The 20,224-nt window shown below is 40.2% G+C and overlaps 1 protein-coding gene across 2 annotated transcripts in view; it reads right to left on the bottom strand.

Annotated features, from left to right (window-relative positions):
* SNX4 (sorting nexin 4) overlaps positions 1 to 20,224 on the bottom strand; it is an 80,134-nt gene that overhangs the window by 32,217 nt on the left and 27,693 nt on the right. For both annotated transcript variants that reach the window (XM_008072872.1, XM_021706360.1), the window contains 3 exons: positions 14,026 to 14,081; positions 4,325 to 4,397; positions 243 to 304 (listed from right to left, as the gene is read on the bottom strand). In XM_008072872.1, the coding sequence (XP_008071063.1) occupies positions 243 to 304; positions 4,325 to 4,397; positions 14,026 to 14,081 (191 nt within the window). The remainder of the gene's footprint in view (positions 1 to 242; positions 305 to 4,324; positions 4,398 to 14,025; positions 14,082 to 20,224) is intronic.

The following is a 20,224-nucleotide window of genomic DNA, read 5'->3' as shown; positions in this document are numbered from 1 at the left end:
GGCTCATTTTGATTTATTGTAGAGATGAGGTCTCACTGCCAGGCGGGTCTCGAACCCACAGGCTCAGGTAATCCACTCACCTCAGCCTCCCAAAGGCGCGGGATTACAGGTTGAGCCACTGAGTCCGGGTATAGGACATTATTTTAAAAAACTAACCTTCTCTCCAGACTCAATGATTTAAAATAATTATTATTTCTAGGCACAAAGCTAATTGTTATTTTTAAAGTTTGCATAATGCTTACCTGAAAACTCGTCCATAATTCCCATGCACTTTATATACACCGTAGAGTCGATCTGCTACTCTCTGAAATAAATTTTTAACAGAAATTGCTTTCAGGTCAAAATTATATTCTCCTTAAAAACACAGACAAATACAAAACAAAAAAACTATGCTTAATACAATAAACTGGGAAAAAATGAAGAAGAAAAAACAATCTCCCAAAAACTCTAGCCCACCAAAACAACAACAAAAAACTAGTATTCTTACCATATCTATCATCTTATATTTCCATATTCTTTCTATGTATAGTTTTTAAATTTCCTATAGCAAGAGTGGTAAAACGCTTATCTATCTTATTAGTATTACCTTTAAGAAACACCACTTTAAATAGCTGCATAAAATTCCACTGAAGTAGTGTACAAAACATATAAGCATTCCCTTTTGGGTATTAAGCTATTCCTAATTTTTCAAAATTATATTGTTGTAATAAGCATCTCTGAGAGTAAGGCTTTTTCCTTTAGACTGTTTTCTTTTTTTTTTTTTGAGTTTGAGTCTCACTCTGTCACCCAGACTGGAGTGCAGTGGCCGCTCCCGGCCACCGCAGCCTCAACCTGCTGGGCTCCGGCGATCCTTCCGCCTCAGCCTTCCGAGTAACTGGAACTACAGGTGCACGCTACCATGCCCGGCTAATTTTTGATTTACTGTAGAAACGAGGTCTCGTCATGAACTATGAAAGTTCATGCCTGCGAGTTCAGGCAATCCACTCGCCTCGGCCTCCCAAAGTGCTGGGATTACAGACTGAGCCACCCAGCCCGGCTAGACTGTTTTCTTGTAACAAATTTCTCTACTTTTTTTTTTTTGAGTTGGAGTCTCACTCTGTCGCCCAGATTGGAGTGCAGTGGCCACTCCCGGCCACCGCAGCCTCGATCTGCTGGGCTCCAGTGATCCTTCCGCCTCAGCCTTCCAAGTAGCTGAAACTACAGGCGTGCGCTACTATGCCCAGCTAATTTTTTTATTTATTGTAGAGATGAGGTCTCACCAACTTGCCCAGGCAGGTCTCAAACCCACAGGCTCAGGCAATCCACTCACCTCAGCCTCCCAAAGTGCTGGGATTACAGGCTGAGCCACCGAGCCAAGTGGAATTTACCGACGGAAAGAATATAAACATCTTCAATTTGATTGATGTATCATTTTATACTAAATGCAGAATACACGCGTCATACCTTCTATGCTACTTTGTCAAAAGATAATTCCTTCTAAACAACAAACACATTAGCTATTTTATTACAACAGAATTATAATTTAGATCACTGAGATGAAAAATATATTGCCTAACCATTCACACAATTTTGCAAAAGATAAAACAAAATACCACATGTGGTAATTAATTTGCTTTACTTTCCCCCAAAGTGTTAGGGATATGAACTGGAAGACCAAGGGCAAATCCTGCATAAAACCCTAAAAGAATTTTCTGGTATACATTTTCTAAATGTATGCTTTAAAAATAAATTATCTCTGGGCCGGGCATGGTGGCTCACGCCTATAATTCCAGCACTTTGGAAGGCCGAGGTGAGAGGACTCCCTGAGTTCACAGGTTCAAGATCAGCCTGGGCAACTTGGCGAGACCTCATTTCTACAAAAAATCAAAAAACTAGGCTGGGCACAGTGGCTCAGGCCTGTAATCTCAGAACTCTCGAAGGTCAAAGTGAGAGGATTTCCTGAGCTCATGGTTCAAGACCAGCTTGGGCAACTTGGAGAGACCTTATCTCTACAATAAATAAAAAAACTAGCCAGTCATGGTGGCATGCGCCTGCAGTTCCAGCTACTTGGAAAGCTGTCACCTGAGCCCAGCAGGTTGAGTCTGCAGTGGCAGGCAGTGAGCAAGCCACTGCATTCCAGCCTGGATGATAGTGAGACTCCAACTCAAAAAAAAAAAAAAAAAAATCATCTCCCTGACCTTACTTTTAAACAGGAATAATTTGAGGGATTAGGCATTAGCTGTACAACAAATCTGAACCCTTTGGAGACTTTGGCTTACAGTGAAAGAACCACCACTGCAGATACTGAAGCAAGTGTAAGAAGATCATAGAATGTTTTCCATCTGTCCTCGGCCTGCTCTGAGGAAACACATACACACTAGCCTAGGACTCAGTACACTTCAGGTCTGCTGCCTGATTTTTAAAAACATCTTCTTGGTGCACAGGCAAGCTCGTTCATGTTAGTACTGCCTGTGGCTGCTTTCACAGCTGAGCTGAACAGATGCCACAGGGAACACCAGAGCCAACAAAGCCGAAAATATTTGTTATTTGGTCCTCAGTGTTCTGACCCCTGCATTAGACTCAGATTTCAGGACAAAGTGCACAGTCCTATTTCCACTTGAAACTCTTCAGGGTTGTCCCCAAACCTCTGAGCTCATTTCTCTAGGATATCACTTCCCAATTATTTTGAGTGTTCTGTAGAGTACTTGTTAATTTTTTTCTCTTTTGTTAAGTGGTGCCATCATCAAGTAAATTTGGGAAACATTGAGATAATAAGGTTTTTTGTTTTTTTCCTGTAAGACTTTTTTAGACCTTTAATGCCTCATATGAATCATGACTGTTCAAGGGAGATATGATTGGCAATAGGTAACGTCTTACAGGGCGAGCACTCCAAAGAATACATAGTGGAAAATGTCATTCTAGAACACTGCTTTTTCTAGATCCCCATATCAAATCTCCTTCATAAAAGCTGAGCATTTTATCACTACTAAGATATTGAGCATGGAAGAGAGTACGAGACCTGGTTAAATAATCACCTAAAAAGAAAAGCTAGAAGCAGTAAGTGTACAATGCAGACGCAAAACTAATGTTCAAAAGACGTGTGTCTTCCAGCCCTGCTTCTCACAAGAATCAGTGCCTAATTTGTCTGGGTAATTTCAGAGCAACCTAAGACAGAAATTTCCCTCATTAATCCACAGTCCTTTCCAATACCCAGGTCTTGACTCTAGCCTGATCATTCTCACAGGCACCTCTTCTGTTCCTAGAAATTATCTTATTTATTTAAGGAGTCCAGTGATATTCTGAACAGCTAAACTGGAGACTATGAGGATTTTCAGAATAATTTTCCCTTTACTCTACTTTTCTTTTTAAAAATTTTTTATTTTTTTATCAATATTTTTTATTATGGTTTTGTGGGGTACAGTTAAGGGTTAGGTGTACAATTACGTTTCATTCAGGCATCCTGTTGATAAGAGGTGTTTCCCCATCCCCAGACAGATATTTGCTACTGTTAATCCCATCCCCCTCCCCCCCACTTTTTTATATTATTACAGAAATCCTGAAATATACAGAAAGCATCGAGAACAGAAGGATATATCACCATTTCCCAACACCCAGCTTTCACGATTTAACAATTATGTGGCCAATTTAGTTTCATCTAAAACTGCCCCCTCTTTCATTTCTCATCAGTGGATTATTTTATTAAGCAAATCCCAGACAATATATTTCATTTCAAGAGAATTTCACTCAGCACAAAAAGTGATCCTAGACCTGGTAACCCAGTTTCTTTCAAAGTCTTCATCACAGGCAAGTTCTAAGGTTTCCTCTAGGACATTTTCAAGATACATTAATTTACTAAAAATTATTTTTCTCTGTGTCTATTACAGCCAAATTACATGGCTTAGTATAATGATTATTCTTCAATTTCTCTTTCTTTTTGTCATTCAGACTATTACCCCAGATTAGTTTATTTAGTAGAATTATGGATTGCCTAACATCCATAAACTACTTCACAGACCTTAAAAAAAACCCTAAAATTGTATATTATTATATGTAGATCTAAAATCCTACACTTATTCACATTCCAGCACTGAAATGGCAGGTCTTTTGACAAGATACAAAACAATTATGCTATCATAAACCTCAGAGAAAACAACTGGCTAAAATTCTTCAAGCTATTTGAGACAAACAACCACATTTTTAAAAAATGCAGTATGGACAATGAACAAACTAAATCTGAATGTACAGATCAGTTATTCATCACAAATATCATTCATTACTTAAAAACACAATAATTAAATGAGAAGCACTTATAAACATGTGTCAAAAGCTCTTGGGGACCCCTTACAGCTCTGACTCGAAGAAGATGTGAGATGACAGACTGTAGTTCATCACTGTAGTGTTTTAGTTCAGTAAATCTCCTGAAACAGAAAACAAATAAAACATCATTTTTCAGTGAAAACAAGCAGTCAAAAACTGAAAGACAAAACAGCAGTTCCTGAGAATAATAAAACTTATTCTATTTAACCATATACTGAGCTTAAACATTTACATGCCAATATAAATTCAAAAAGCTCTAAAATAAAATGATACTTTATTCCGAAATCCAAAATATCATACTTCATAACTTAGCATCATGGGACTGAGAGAAAAAATTGTTGGTATAAAAAATTAATTCATGGTGCTAAAAAACCCAAACAAACCCAAATGGTGCAACCATAAACTCATGGTCTCTAACCTCAATTTTAATTCTGCTCAGTAATCTTTGTCTCCCTAATCTATTAACTGCCATTCTCCCTAAAGACCAAAAACTTCTGATATACCATCTGCCATTATCCAAACAACCAAGTTTCACAGATAAAACAGAAGCCATCATCAGATGGGAATTACTCCCACCTTCAGTTCCTGGCAATCAACTTGCAAACTTCCCCATATCCACATCATTTCTTCCTTCACATCCAATGCTCTGGATTCTAACCCAGCTACATCTCATATTCTTGTCTCCTAACTTCCTCTCTCTACAAGCTTCTTCTCACCAGCATTCCAATTAACTCAGATCTCTCTTAAATTAAAATACATACATACTCCTTTGACAACACACCCAGCTACTAACACCCTCAATATCCTCCCCTTTTATAGTCAAGCTTTCAAGAGGCATCATCTCCTTAGCAATAAACACTTCTTCCCTTACCATTCACAGCGTGGCCTATTAGAATCCAGCTTTTGCCTCTAGCACTGTACAGTGGAAGAGTAATCCTGACAAAGTCATCAACTATTTTCATGTTGCTAAGATCCAATGACACATTTTTGTTCTCTTACTTGATCCTCTTGGCAATTTAACAGCCGAGATCACCCTCTCTCAAAAACCAGTTCCCTTTTCAGTGTTAATTTCTCATGGTTTTCCTTTTACTCTCTAGTCTCCTAATGTTTCTTTTGCAGTACTCACTTGCTTCACCCCTCTCTTATATCCCCACCTATGGTATGCAAAGAATTCCTGAAATGTTTGTGAGACACTACTGAGGGTCTCACAAAAGGAGAGGAGTGTGAATAAACACAAGACTTATACACAGAAGCCTTAGTGGGACTCTGGAATCTGAATTTATAACGAGATCACCCACAGGATTCAGATGCTGGTAATCCTGGGGTTACACTTCTTTAAAAAAAAAAATAGAAACAGGGTCTCCTGTCACCCAGGTTGAAGTGCAGTGGTATGATCATAGCTCACTGTAACCTCAAATGCCTGCCTCAGCCTCCTGAGTAGCCAGAACAACAGGGTACACCACCACACTTAGCTAATTTCGAAAAAAAATTTTGTAGACTTAGGAATCTCACCCAGCCTGGTCTTGAGCTCATGGCCTCTAGTGATCCTCCCACCTCAGCTTCCCAAAATGCTGGGATTACAGGATTATAGGCAGGAGCCACCACACCCAGCCATTATAGAAAATATTTAACTTCTACTACTCGCATTACCCTCAAGGCAGTGTTTTTCAGGGATAAAAGTAATTCAGGGATAAAAAGGTTAACAAGACTGCTTGCAATTAAGTGGAATGCAAATCTGTGTCTGAGCTCTCTTTATATTCTAGATGGAAGGTAGAAAACATATTCTTTCATTTTGCTTGTATTTGTAAGATAACATTTCAAAGAGATATAAACCTAAAAGCTAATAAGGTATTTAACCTTGCAGAGTGAGATTGGGAATGGATAAATAGGAACAGAAATGAAACTTATCACAGTAAAACCTTTCCATACCTATCAATCTAAATATATATCTGGTGAACCATGAGAATATGTTATATAACCCAAAAATGTTTTTTGAAATAAAAATTTTTTTTTTAGCTGGAGTCTCACTTTTGCCCAGGCTGGAGTGTAGTGGCACACTCAAGCCCACAGCCTCAACCTGCTGGGCTCAGGTGATCCTTCCAACTCAGCCTTCCAAGGAGTTGGAACTACAGGCATGTGCCACCACACCCAGCTAATTTTTTGATTTTTGTAGAGACGAAGTCTCGCCAAGTTGCCCAGACTGGTCTTGAACTCATGGGCTCAGGTAATCCTCTCACCTTGGCCTCCCAAAGTGCTGGGACTATAGGTGTGAGCCACTGTGCCCCGCCCCTGAAAAAAATTTTCAAATACATATTATCTTATCTCAGATAACTGCTTTCTTTGTGTAGGGTTAGCACTGAGCTTGTATACTTTTCCCTTAGAAGGTTAGAATTTATTTTACTTTTTTTTTTTGAGTTGGAGTCTCACTCTGTCGCCCAGACTGGAGTGCAGTGGCCGCTTCTGGCCACCACAGCCTCGACCTGCTGGGCTCCAGCGATTCTTCCACCTCAGCCTTCCAAGTAGCCGGAATTACAGGTATGCGCTACCACGCCCGGCTGATTTTTTTATTTATTGTAGAGATGAGGTCTCGCTGCCCAGGCGGGTCTCGAACCCGCGGGCTCAGGCAATCCACTCACCTCAGCCTCCCAAAGGCACGGTATTTTACTTTTTAAAATTTTTGTTTTCCTTTTTAGAGACAAGGTCTTGCTCTGTCACCCAGGCTGGAGCAAAGTGGCACGATCTTAGCACACTGCAGCCTCAACCTCCTGCGCTCAAGTTATCCTCTTACTTCAGCCTCCCAAGTAACTGGGACTACAGGTGTGTCCCCTATGCCTAACTTTTTTATTTTCTGCAGAAACAAGGGTCCTGCTATGTTACCCCAGGGTAGTTTCAAACTCCTAGCCTCAAGCAGTACTTCCGCCTCTACCTTAACTCCCAAAGTGCTGGAAGTACAGGTGTGAGCCACCATGCCCAGGTAAGATTTGAATTTAAGTTTTAAGAGGCAAATTGTTTGGTAAACTCTATCTCCTCTTGATCTGATCTTCGTGTGCTGGGTCCCACATATGATTAGGTCTTCTAGAGCTTCTTCAGACTTGATAAGATTCCCTAAAAACTTTGTTTTTCAGCTTCCCAACTTTGGAGCTGGTATGACTATAAAATACTTAGTTGTCATATTTGGTAATGAGAAATTTATAAGAACACACAGAGTAAGTCTCAGAACACTTAAATTAGGCAAACCAGAGGTTTCTGGAATAGAAAAGATCCTACCATCTTTGGTCATAGAATTTTTAAGGCACACTATAGTTTCTCTATCAGATTGGCAGAGTGGTAGAATCTCTTTTTGAAGGGGGGGAGGTGACAAGCATCCCCAGGTGATCAGATTACCAGAAAGTCAGGGTTAAGAAAGTCTAAATACCTAAATGACAAAGACAAAATGTGCATTTTTTTTTTTTGAAAAACCAGTTACTGGGAAATCAGAAAACTAAAGGTCAAGGCTAAAAATTCTATCAAGTTTTAGATACAACATGTGTTTAAGAAATGAAGGAATGAATTTTCTGGAAATGACAGTCTAACTTCTTTGCACAAGTCAAAATCAAGAATGTTTGTATATTAAGATAAGGAATGCTATCCTCGATGATTAGGTATTCTTATCCTCAATGATTAGATACTCTCAGAGAGATATTGAAGACTAAAAATCATATATAATAATGTCAGAATGCTGTAGTTTCACTTGAAAGGAGAGAGTTTAAAAAAGACAATCCACTGCCAGGCATGGTGACTCACTCCTGTAATCCCAGCACTTTGGGAGGCTGAAGTCAGAGAACTGCATGAGCCCACAGGTTGGAAACTAGCCTGGGCAACACGGTGAGACCTTGTCTCTACAATAAATAAAAAAATTAGCCAGGTATGGTGGTGCGCACCTGTAGTTCCAGCTACTTGGAAGGCTGAGGAGGAAGGATCTCCTGAGCCCAGCAGCTCGAGGCTACGATGGCCGTGAGTGTGCCACTATACTCCAGCCTGGGTGACAGTGAGACTTTGACTCAAAAAAAAAAAAAATCAAAAAACAAACAAACAAAGACAAACCAGACTAGGGAGATGATATAAAACGTCCCTCCGAAAATACTATCTAAAATCCTTGTCTTCGAGCCATGTAAAAATCAACATGTAAAGCATATTAATGACTGCAGTCTGAGGTTGTCAAAACCTATTATGTCCCACAGCCTCATCCAGCCTTATTTCCTATTCTCTTCAAAAGATTTCTATTATCACTCCAGGTTCTATGCTTTCCTTTATTCTCCATATTTCACTTTTACTTACTTTTGTCATCTTCCCTTTTAAGCCTGGACAGGTGCCTCTTTTATTCAAATCTCATCAATTATTAAAGACTCATGTTGAAAATAACCTTCATCAACATCTCAGAATGCCTCTCTCCAATCTCAAAGCTTAATGGCACCAATACAGTTTAGTATCTATTTTGAATGGTTTTCTTATTCTCACATGGCTATAGTTTTCTCTACTTTACTAAACTGAAAGTATTTCAAGTATACAGATTTCTCAAATACTTCTTTACAACTTGTACAAGCAACTATTACCTAAGATAAAGCCTTGAAAGAAAAGAAACTCAATGAATTCTGGCAGCCTGAGTGGCTGCTAGAAATAATAAATGCCAGTCCACTCCCCATCTCCTCTCCTTCCAGTTCTTGCCCCCACCTATCTGTAAGAAACCCTAATGTGGTACGTCAATGAGCTCCTTGAAGAAAGCTCACGGCATACATTTCTTCTATCCATACTTCCTGTCCCCAAACTCAGCATAGGAAAATGATAGGACCTGATAGCTTAGAAACTCAAAGAATAACCTAAAATCATAAACTTTATTATCTATGTACCCTGGGTTTTCTTTTTAAAGAAGAAAACTATGATTTTATTTATTATTTAAATACTTAAGACACATAGATTTCCTTTTTAGCCAAGAAAAACTGGCAACTAAAGCCACAATAGATGAAGTTTCTACTGTGCCAGGCAGCACAGTACATGTGTGGCTAGCACTGTTTATTTCTACTAGAGACAGATTTTAAAATGACTATGTAGCCGGGCTCGGTGGCTCAGCCTGTAATCCCGTGCTTTGGGAGGTTGACATGAGTGGATTGCCTGAGCCCACGGGTTCGAGACCCGCCTGGGCAACTTGGCAAGACCTCATCTCTACAATAAATAAAAAATTAGCTGGGCGTGGTAGCAGGCGCCTGTAGTTCCAGTTACTTGGAAGGCTAAGGCGGAAGAATCACTGGAACCCAGCAGGTTGAGGCTGTGGTGGCCGGAAGTAGCCACTGCACTCCAGTCTGGGTGACAGAGTGAGACTATAACTCAAAAAATAAAAAATAAAAATAAAATAAAATGACTATGTAAATAATACGTTACTTACAGAATCTGGTCAGATTACCACCTAGATTTTTATTTAGTTTATTTGCGACAATACAAGGAGCTCAATAAATGTAGATAAACCTTGGGCAAATCTTTCAAGAAAAACATACAAGCCAGGTGGTGGTACATGTGTAGAGTCCTAGCTATTTGGGAGCCTGAGGCTAGAGGGTTACTTGAGCCCAGGAGTTCAAGACCAGCCTAGGCAACATAGTAAGACTCCATCTCAAAAACAACAAAACACACACACACACACACACACACAATTAATGCAATGCAAACAGATTAATAGAGCATCTACAGCCACAAAGAAGAAGACACCAGGTCCTCTCCATCACTGTTTTTGTTTGTTTGTTTGTTTGTTTGTTTTTAAGAAAGCAGGATTTACTGAGAGGACAGAAAAGGTCCCATACTGGGAGGGAACTCAAGAGGGTTGCCCTCCTTACTGCTCTTAATGTCTAGTTTGGAAAAAGATAAACATGAATGAAACAAGTGCTAGAAGAAACATTTTGAAACACTATGAAACAATCTCTCTGGTTTTCTGGATCTTAAGAAAAAATAGAATAAAACTATTTTAGTGATGTAAAATATTTTAATAATGATATGAATAATAATCTACTGGGCCAGCTAGACCTAGAATCTCTGAGATTCTACATATCAAGAATCTAAGCTGGGTGCAGTGGTTCACATCTGTTATCCCAACTAGGAGGTTGGGAAGCTGAGGCAGGAGGATCACTTGAGCCCAGGAGTTCAAGGCTGCAGTGAACTATGATCACACTACTGCACTCCAGCCTGGGCAACAGAGGTCCAGTCTCTGTCTCAAAAAAAAAACAAAAAAAAAACTTATGAGGCAGAGGCAAGAGGACTGTCAGAGCCCAGAGGTTCAAGACCAACCTGAGCACTTGGCAAGACCTCATCTCTACAATAAATTTTAAAAATTAGCTGGTTATATTAGCACACACCTGTGGTTCCAGCTACTTAGAAGGCTGAGGCAGAAGGATCATCTGAAAGTGGCCATGAGCGTGCCACTGCACTCTAGCCGGAGTGACAGAGTGAGAGTCCAACTCAAAAAAAAAAAAGATTTCAAGTTAAGCTTCAAGATACTAAAAAAAAAGAATCTGCTGATATAACAGTGACCAATGTATACAATTATCTAGAATTTAAGGCAAACAAATTATACTACTAAAGTATAGACCAATTATACACTTTAACAAGAACATAATTGAAGACCATCACGCTAAGTGAACTATCACAGAAACAAAGAACCACATGTTCTTTCATAAGTGGGCCCTGAACATTGGTCACACTAGTGCAAGGGTAGGATTGGCAGATGCTGGACACTGCTAAGGGGAGGGAGGGTGGAGGAGGGGGCATGTGGCAACACACTGGATATCTGGTCCACTATCGGGGGAGAGAGGGCCTGCTAAAAGCCCAAACTCAACCTGCATGCAACCTACTTATGTAATAAATCCCCACTTGGACCCCACAACTCTAAAATACACACACACACACACACACACACACACACAAAAGGCATCACAAGCTGGGCATGGTAGCTCATGCCTGTAATTCCTAGCACTTTGGGAGACTGAGGTGAGGATTGCTCGAGCCCAGGAGTTCCAGACCAGCCTGGGCAACATGGCAAGGTCTCGTCTCTACAATAAATAGAAAAATTAGACACATTTTCTTTATCAAAATCATTTTCATTAAATTGAAAAATACAAATTATCAAAATATTAATATTAAAGTATTTAAAAATAGTATCTACAGGATTCTCTAATGAATGTTCAGCCACTAAGGTCAAAAACTTAGCTTTAAGTTTTCCACAGCTTTTTCTGAAGGTGATTTATAATCTTAGTTCTTAGTTTGGAGAACATCTCTTATATGCCATGCATATTATTATTATTATTTTTTTTTTTTGAGTTGGAGTCTCACTCTGTCACCCAGACTGGAGTGCAGTGGCCGCTCCCGGCCACCACAGCCTCGAACTGCTGGGCTCCAGCGATCCTTCTGCCTCAGCCTTCTGAGTAGCCAGAATTACAGGCGCACGATACCACGCCCGGCTGAATTTTTGATTTATTGTAGAGATGAGGTCTCGTTGTCCAGGTGGGTCTCGAACCTGCAGGCTCAGGCAATCCACTCACCTCAGCCTCCCAAAGGTGCGGGATTACAGGCTGAGCCACTGAGCCCGGCACCATGCATATTATTATAACACATAAAAACCTCAATGGAACCTTAGCTGCATATTATGAAATTAAAGAAGCCAATCTACATACTATATGACATGATACTCTGGAAAATAAAAATCTACGGAGACAGTAAGATCATCAGTGGTCGCCAGGGGTTGGGGGAAGAAAAAGATGTACAGGTGGAACACAGAGGATTTTTAGGACAATAAAACTATTCATATGACACTATAATGGTGGATACATTATTCATTACTCATTTGTCCAAACTCACAGAATATCCAACACCAAGAGTGAACCCCAATGTAAATCATGGACCTTGGGTGACAATGCTGTGTCAATGTAGGCTCATCAACAGTAACAAATATAAGCCCTCTGGTATGGGGTGTTGACAGTGGTGGGTCTGTGTGGATGTGGAGACAGAAGGCACTTGGAAACTCTCAGTCCTTTCCACTCATGTTGCTAAAACTGCTAGGCCTAAAACTGGTATAAAAAATAAAGCCTATTAAAAACTAAAAACCTTGGGCAGGTGCAATGGCTCACACCTGTAATCCCAGAACTTTGGAAGGCAGAGGCAAGAGGACTGCCTGAGCCCAGGGGTTCAAGACCAGTCTCAGCAACTTGGTGACACTTCCATCTCTATAATACATCAAAAAATTAGCCATTGGGCTGGGCGTGGTAGCTCAAGTCTGTAATCCCAGCACTTTGGGAGGCTGAAGTGAGAAGACTGCCTGGGCCAGTGGGTTCAAGACCAGCCTGGGCAACGTGGTAAGGCAGAGGCAAGAGGACTGCCTGAGCCCAGGGGTTCAAGACCAGTCTCAGCAACTTGGTAAGACCTCATCTCTACAAAAAATCAAAAAATTAGCTGGGCATGGTAGTGTGCGCCTGTAGCTCTGGCTACTTGAAAGGCTGAGGTGAAAGGATCGCCAGAGTCTAGCAGGTTCGATGTTGGGGTGGCCATGAGCATGCCACAGCACTTCCGCCTGGGTGATGAAGTAAGACTCCAACTCAAAAAAAAAAAAAGAAATTAGCCAGGCGTGGTGGTGCATATCTGTGGTTCCAGCTATTTGGAAGGCTGAGGCAGAAGGATTGCCCAAGTCCAGCAGATCGATGCTGCAGGCACTGTGAGCATGTCACTGCTCTCCAGCCAGGATGACAGAGTGGGTCTGTGACTCAAAAACAAAACAAAACAAAACAAAAACCTCAACAGTTACCATCACAACTTCCTAATTACCAAAACATAAAAATATTCATTTATATTTTATGTTCAAAATGTATATTAAGAATCAGAGGCATTATTACTAATATGTTATGATTTATAAAGTCAGGTATGATAGATGATCAAAATACACAAATTTAGCCTTTGATAAGAATTTACACAACATAGAAAATGCTGAAGGATTCACTAGAGAAATTCTAATAGACCTCATAAAGTTTGTCCCCCAAAACAAAAAGCTTCATCTACCTAAGCGCATACCTCACTAAAAAACTCCTCTAGCTAAGCTAAATTGCCCATGAAGCCCCACATAATGAAGAGCCTGAATAAACCACCGCTGAGCAACCCAAAATCTCAAATACATAGGTTTCATCCTAAGGAAGGTCATTTCTGAAATACACTGGCTTCCTTTTAACATAGAAATGCTCTCACACCAACTGACATTAATAAAGTCAACTATTTGTCATATAAATGTATCTTCATGAAATTGTTACGCTAGTATGCATTTATCTACCAAGTTTCCTTGGTATACAAAATAGACAGTTTATGATTAAATATATACTTTTCTTATCTGAGCTCTGTACATATTTGACAAGCAAAGTCACATAAAAACTATAAAATTAAAATTACTTTTCTCATTTTTCTTATACCTTCAACAATATTTAATAAATCTTTCTTTTAAAAAAAAGCAGTGATTTAATTTTCTAAAACTTCAGTTGCTTACAACCTTAAACCCAATTAAGTTACCAAATTTCAAATTCAGTTTCAGCCTTCAAAAGGATCTCACTAAATGTGAATTACTATGTAAAATATTTAGCAAATAAAGTGCATACATTCAGAAATGAAAAATTATATAGATTGATAGGCACCATTCAAAACAACACTGTAACTGTTATTAAAACAAAACCTTACTTGTCTGGGTTTTTCACTCTGAATGTTGCATTAAGCGCTTTTAACCTGGAGTCTGCCTGGAAAAAATAATTTGTTCACTTAATACAATTATATTTCAGGGTACAAAATTCAAACAGTTTTACTTTCCCTTTAAAATTAAGATGCTCAAGTACAGTTTTCTTCATACAATTTTTGTAAATACATTAAGCATGCTTTTTAAAAAGCTTATTTTTGAAAACACTATAAAAACATATTATAAATGAGAATGAATACATGGCATTCAATGACACTAAAGTAAAACAACTGTAAACACCAATCAATACATAGTTCTGCATTATTAGAATTCAGAACAGGTTGTATGAAAAAAGTAGTTTACCTTTTCTCTAAGCCAGCAATGGTGTGTGTGTGTATACACACACACACACACACACACACACACACACACACACACACAGACACTAAATAAAACTCTGCTTAAAGCAGTAGTCTTAAAGATGCTGGACACTGCTAGGGAAGGGAGAGGGAGGAGGGATGGGGGTGTGTGCATGGCAACATACTAGGTACCAGGTCCACTACTGGGGGAGAGAGAGCCTGCTAAGAGTCCAAACCTCGACTGCATGCGATTTACTTATGCAGTAAATCCTCACATGTACACCACACTCTAAAATAAGGGACAGATGTTAATAATAATATATATATTTTCGGAGTCAGAGTCTCACTCTGTCACTCAGGCTGAAATGCAGTGGCACAATCAATCATGGCTACCATAGACTCGACCTGCAGGGCTCAAACGATCCTTCTGCCTCAATCTGCCAAGTAGCTGGAGCTACAGGCATGTGCCACCACATTCGGCTAATTTTTTTTTTAAATTGTAGACATGAGATGTTGCCCAGGCTGGTCTTGAACTACTGGGTTTAGACAACTGTTTTGCTTCTGGCTCACAAAGTGCTGGGATTACAGGCATTAGCCATTGCACTCAGGCTAAATAATAATGTCACTGCATGAAATGTATACTTAACATATCCAAATCCCAACTTAAGTTCTCATTAAAAAAAAAAAAGACAACCAAATAACTCTTCTTACCAAGGTACAAGAACTACAGGGATCATAAAAGGTAGCTCAATGAGGAATCAATTTCAAAATGTGGTCTAGTTTAAACAATCCCAATCAGCTTGAAAATTTTGCATTATTCCAACTTTCAAGTCATAATTATAAATACTCTCAATTAACAAAACAAACAAAATGAAATAAGAATATTATAAGGGCTCTGCAGATTACTTGGCTGAGAAAATAAAACAAATGTAACAAATATGCTATTCTATAAACTCAGCCTCCTAGGACTCTATTCAAAGAGTTATTTGAGACTACCTAAAAAAGCTTAATTTATGACCAATTTCAGGTAATTATCTTTTTTTTTTTGAGTTGGAGTCTCACTCTGTCACCCAGACTGGAGTGCAGTGGCCGCTTCCGGCCACCGCAGCCTTGACCTGCTGGGCTCTGGCGATCCTTCCGCCTCAGCCTTCCAAGTAGCCAGAATTGCAGGCATGCACTACCATGCCTGGCTGATTTTTTGATTTATTGTAGAGATGAGCTCTTGCTGCCCAGGTGGGTCTCGAACCCGTGGGCTCAGGCAATCCACTCACCTCAGCCTCCCAAAGGCGCGGGATTACAGGCTGAGCCACCGAGCCCGGCCAGGTAATTATCTTATTTCTAAAATCAGTATTTCACCAATTCTTGATCCTTTTTACATCTCAAGGACAAATGAGCTAATAATACATGTGAAAATCCTTACAAATAAAAGCACCTATGAATTTAAGGCATATACTAAAATCATTCACTAAACAGCAAAGGATCTCAAGTGGCAATGATTTTAATCACATGCAAATGTGATTCTTTAAATGAGGATGAAATTACATAAAAACCCCAACAAAAATTTTCATTTGTATCTTTTCTGGAATCTCATGCTTTTTAATACTGGCAATTTATTTTTTACTTTCAGTGTCACCAATTTATCAATTCAGAAGTCAGATAAATGTAAAACATCACCATCCTAAGCTTTGCTTACCAAACATTTTGTCGAGTTAGGTCTACTACCATACCCAACTCAATCCGTTATTTCACAAGATTCCATAAAAAGGGAAGGTGCCTAAAATGTCACCAAACCAGAAACTTCGCCCAAAAGCTGGATCTCTGAAAAATGACCTGGGCTATTCCAAATCCGACAGGTTACAATCCACCTATTCAGATTCCCCATTCAATATCTAAATATGCTCCTAAACCATCAGTTTCACACAGTCCTGTTTTATTTCCTTTAAAACAGCATTATCTGAAATAATCTTGCTTGCTTGACTTGTGGATGTTCATTAAAAACATAAGAGCCATCACCAAAAAGCATCATGTGGATGGTGGCCCCTGGAGCTGCACAAAGGCTGCTGTGGTAGTCCTTTTATCTGCTTTATCTTCCCCCAAAACGTTGCCTAGTAAACCATGACCTAGCCCAGCTGGGGCCTCTCTCTCAGGGAACTCTCTTCCCTGGCCCCCATGGCCCCCATGGTACCTCCACTGCAGGTTGCAGGTCTCAGTTCAAATGTTTTCTCTTCAAGGAAGGATGACCATGTGGCTTATTACAAGTGCCCCTATGTCCTCTCTAAAGAGTTCCCATTTGGACAACACATTTTATGGGCACTCATCTCAAAGTAACGCCTGAAAATTATCCTTGCTGTCATATTCTTTAACAATGATGTTGCTTTAATTCCTTGATACTATGTATCACTATTTAAAGCATCTTTTTAAAAATTTAGATCTTAATTTAATCTAATCACTAAAATATATGGTCCCTATGAACATGAAGCTAATGAATATTTGCAGCTCATTCACCACAGTATCCACAACACTTGGACCTCACTCCGTGGCACCCAGCATTTGAAATCTGCACGTTGGTTCTCTCACACTTCCTGTGCAATAAGCAGATTAGCGGAGATACTAAGTGCCCAGACCTTGGCTATGACAGTCCCTGCTCCAACAGGATTCTGCTCAATCAGCCTAAATCCATTTAAGGTTTGGGTATCTGGAACAATGCTTACTTTCACGGCTGAGTTAGTGGAGTTAAAACAATACTTTTATACTAAAGCAAATAGTTTTTGTTTTATTTTTTTTGAGTCAGGTTCTCACTCTGTCGCCCAGGTTGGAGTACACCGTCATGCTCACAGCTACTATAGCCTCGACCTGCTGGGCTCAGGAGACCCTTCCATCTCAGCCTTCAAAGTAGCTGGAATTACAGGCATATGCCACCACAACTGGCTAATTAAAAAAAAAAAAAATTATTGTAGAGACAAGGTCTCACCAAGTTGCCCAGGCTGGTCTCGAACCCATGGGCTCAGGCAATCCTCTCACCTCTGCCTCCCAAAGTGTTGGGATATAGGCATAAGCCACCGAAATCAGCTAAATTAAATAGTTTATATTTATACATTTATTACTCTAAGGATACACTCTTTGCTCTCCTTTCACTGAAATAAGTAACACGGGTATTTATATTTTTTTGTGTGTTTTTAAAATAGAGACCAAGATCTCCCTATTTTGCACAGGTACTCTCAAATTCCTGAGCTCAAGCAATCCTCCTGCCTCAGCCTTCCAAGTAGCTGGGACTACTGGCATGTACCACCACGTTCAGCTTGACTATTTATTAAAATATTCATTTTTATTTTTATGTAGAGACAGGTTCTCCCTCTGTTGCCCAGCCTGGAGAACAGTGGCACAATCATAGCTCACTGCAGCCTCAAACTCCTGGGCTCAAGGGATTCTCCTGCTTCAGTCTCCTGAGTAGCTAGGACTACCGGTGTACACCACCACAACTTGCTAATTTAAAAAAAATTATTTTTAAAGCGACATGGTCTCAATGTGTTGGTCAGGCTGGTCTTGAACTTCTGGACTCAAGCAATCCTCCCGCCTTAGCCTCCCAAAGCACTAGATTACAGGCATGAGCCCCCGAGCTCAGCCTAAATATTCAAAAAAGAAGGAATACCAATAATCAGCCATGATTCTAAAAAAAGAAAAAAATCAGTTCCCCATACTTATGGTTAAATACAATACTTGTTAAGAAAAACAAAACTTTAAAATTTTCTTGCTAGCAGGGGAGAGGGGGCACACCTCATCGACAAGGGTACTTGCATAATGAACATTTGCATACCTAACCTTGAGTTGTACCCCACATCTTTAAAATAAAAAAATTTTAAAAAATGATCTTGCTGGGTGTAATAATCACGCTAAAAAGATTTAAGGGAAGATTAATCCAGTAGGTTAAAACTAAGATTAAATTAAACATGCCTGAGAAAAGGAAAATTTAACTGACAACACTTTTTTTTTTCTTTTTTGAGTTGGAGTCTCACTCTGTCGCCCAGACTGGAGTGCAGAGGCTGCTCCCGGCCACCGCAGCCTCGACCTGCTGGGCTCCGGCGATCCTTCCGCCTCAGCCTTCCAAGTAGCTGGAACTACAGGCGTGCACTACCTCGCCTGGCTAATTTTTGATTTATTGTAGAGATGAGGTCTTGCCAAGTTGCCCAGGCGGGTCTCGAACCCGCGGGCTCAGGCAATCCACTCACCTCAGCCTCCCAAAGGCACAGGATTACAGTCTGAGCCACCGAGCCCAGTTAACTGACAACATTTCAATTTGAGGATTATAATCCAAGAGCTAAAGCCAAATATTCTTATAAAATGTGAGTGTTTGGTCTGATTCAGAAAGTTCGAGGCTGAGGTAGCTGTGAGCATAGCATTCCAGTTTGGGCGATAAAGTAAGATGCTGACTCAAAAAAACCCAAAAAAAAGGCAACAGGAGAGTAATATAGGATGGTAATTAAGAAGGGGTTTGAGTTAGGTCTAGGCTTGGTATCAGCCTCAAACACTTGTAATTATGTGATCTTGGATAAGTCAATTCTAGAATTCCTCATCTAAAAAATGGGAATACTGACTCACCTCAAAGGTACTGAGGCAATATTCACCAAAGCAAAATACAGTATATAGTACAGTGCTTAGCACAGTAAGCATATATGATGATGATAATCAGTTTTACAAGTTACAGCTTTAGATTCTAAAGTTTTTCTTTTACTTTCTGGGTACAGGCCAGAGTGTAATGATGTAATCACAGCTCACTGTAACCTCAAACTTCAGGGCTCAAGTGATTCTCCCAAGTAGCTAGGACTACCGGCACACATCAACATGCCCGGCTAATTTTTCTTTTTAATTTTTTGTAGAGACAGCATCTCACTATGTTGCCCAAGTTGGTCTTGAACTCCTGGTCTCAAGCGATCCTCCCACCTTGGCCACCCAAAGTACTTGGATTACAGGCCTGAACCACTGTGCCGGCTCCCCTTCCCTCCTTCTTTAGTCTTTTTGCTTTTTGAGTCAGAGTCTCACTCTGTCGCCCAGGCTGGAGTGCAGTGGCACAGTCACAATCACTGCAGCCTCAGCCAGCTGGGCTCAGGTGATTCTTCCACCTTAGCCTTCCAAGTAGCTGGAACTATAGGTGCGTGCTACCACGCCCAGCTAACCCCCCACCCCCTTTTTTTGAGTTGGAGTCTCCCTCTGTCGCCAAGGCTGGAGTACAGTGGCACACTCACAGCTACCACAACCTCGACCTGCTGGGCTAAGATGATCCAGTCTTCCAAGTCTTCCAAGTAGCTGGAACTACAGGTGTGTGCCACCACACTAGGCTAATTTTTTTTTTTTTGAGTTGGAGTCTCACTCTGTCACCCAGGCTGGAGTGCAGTGGCATGCTCACGGCCACCACAGACTCAACCTGCTGGGCTCAGGTGATCCTTCCGCCTCAGCCTTCCAAGTAGTTGGAAATACAGGCACATACCACCATGCTCAGCTACTTTTTAAAATTTATTGTAGAGATGAGGTCTTGCCAAGTTGGCCAGATTGATCTCGAACCCATGGGCTTAAGGAATCCTCTCACCTCGGTCACCCAAAGTGCTGGAATTATAGGATAAGCCACTGCGTCCGGTCTTTTTTTTTTAAAACCATTTTTGATAATCCTTCTAAAATTATCTTCCTAAAATTAGTCTTCTCTATCACCTGTGGCCAATAGTTGTCATGTTTTAGGTTAATGAGAATCAGAATGTCTGGGACAAATTTAAACAAACTATCCCAACAACTGGGATACATCTAGTTCACTGACCAACCACTGAATTAAGAGTACACAACAGGCTGGGCTCGGTGGCTC

This window comes from Carlito syrichta, unplaced genomic scaffold (assembly GCF_000164805.1).
Source record: "Carlito syrichta isolate Samal-C Ts95f unplaced genomic scaffold, Tarsius_syrichta-2.0.1 Scaffold315477, whole genome shotgun sequence".
Classification (NCBI taxonomy): domain Eukaryota; kingdom Metazoa; phylum Chordata; class Mammalia; order Primates; family Tarsiidae; genus Carlito; species Carlito syrichta.
This window is presented reverse-complemented; position numbering and strand designations above follow the sequence as displayed.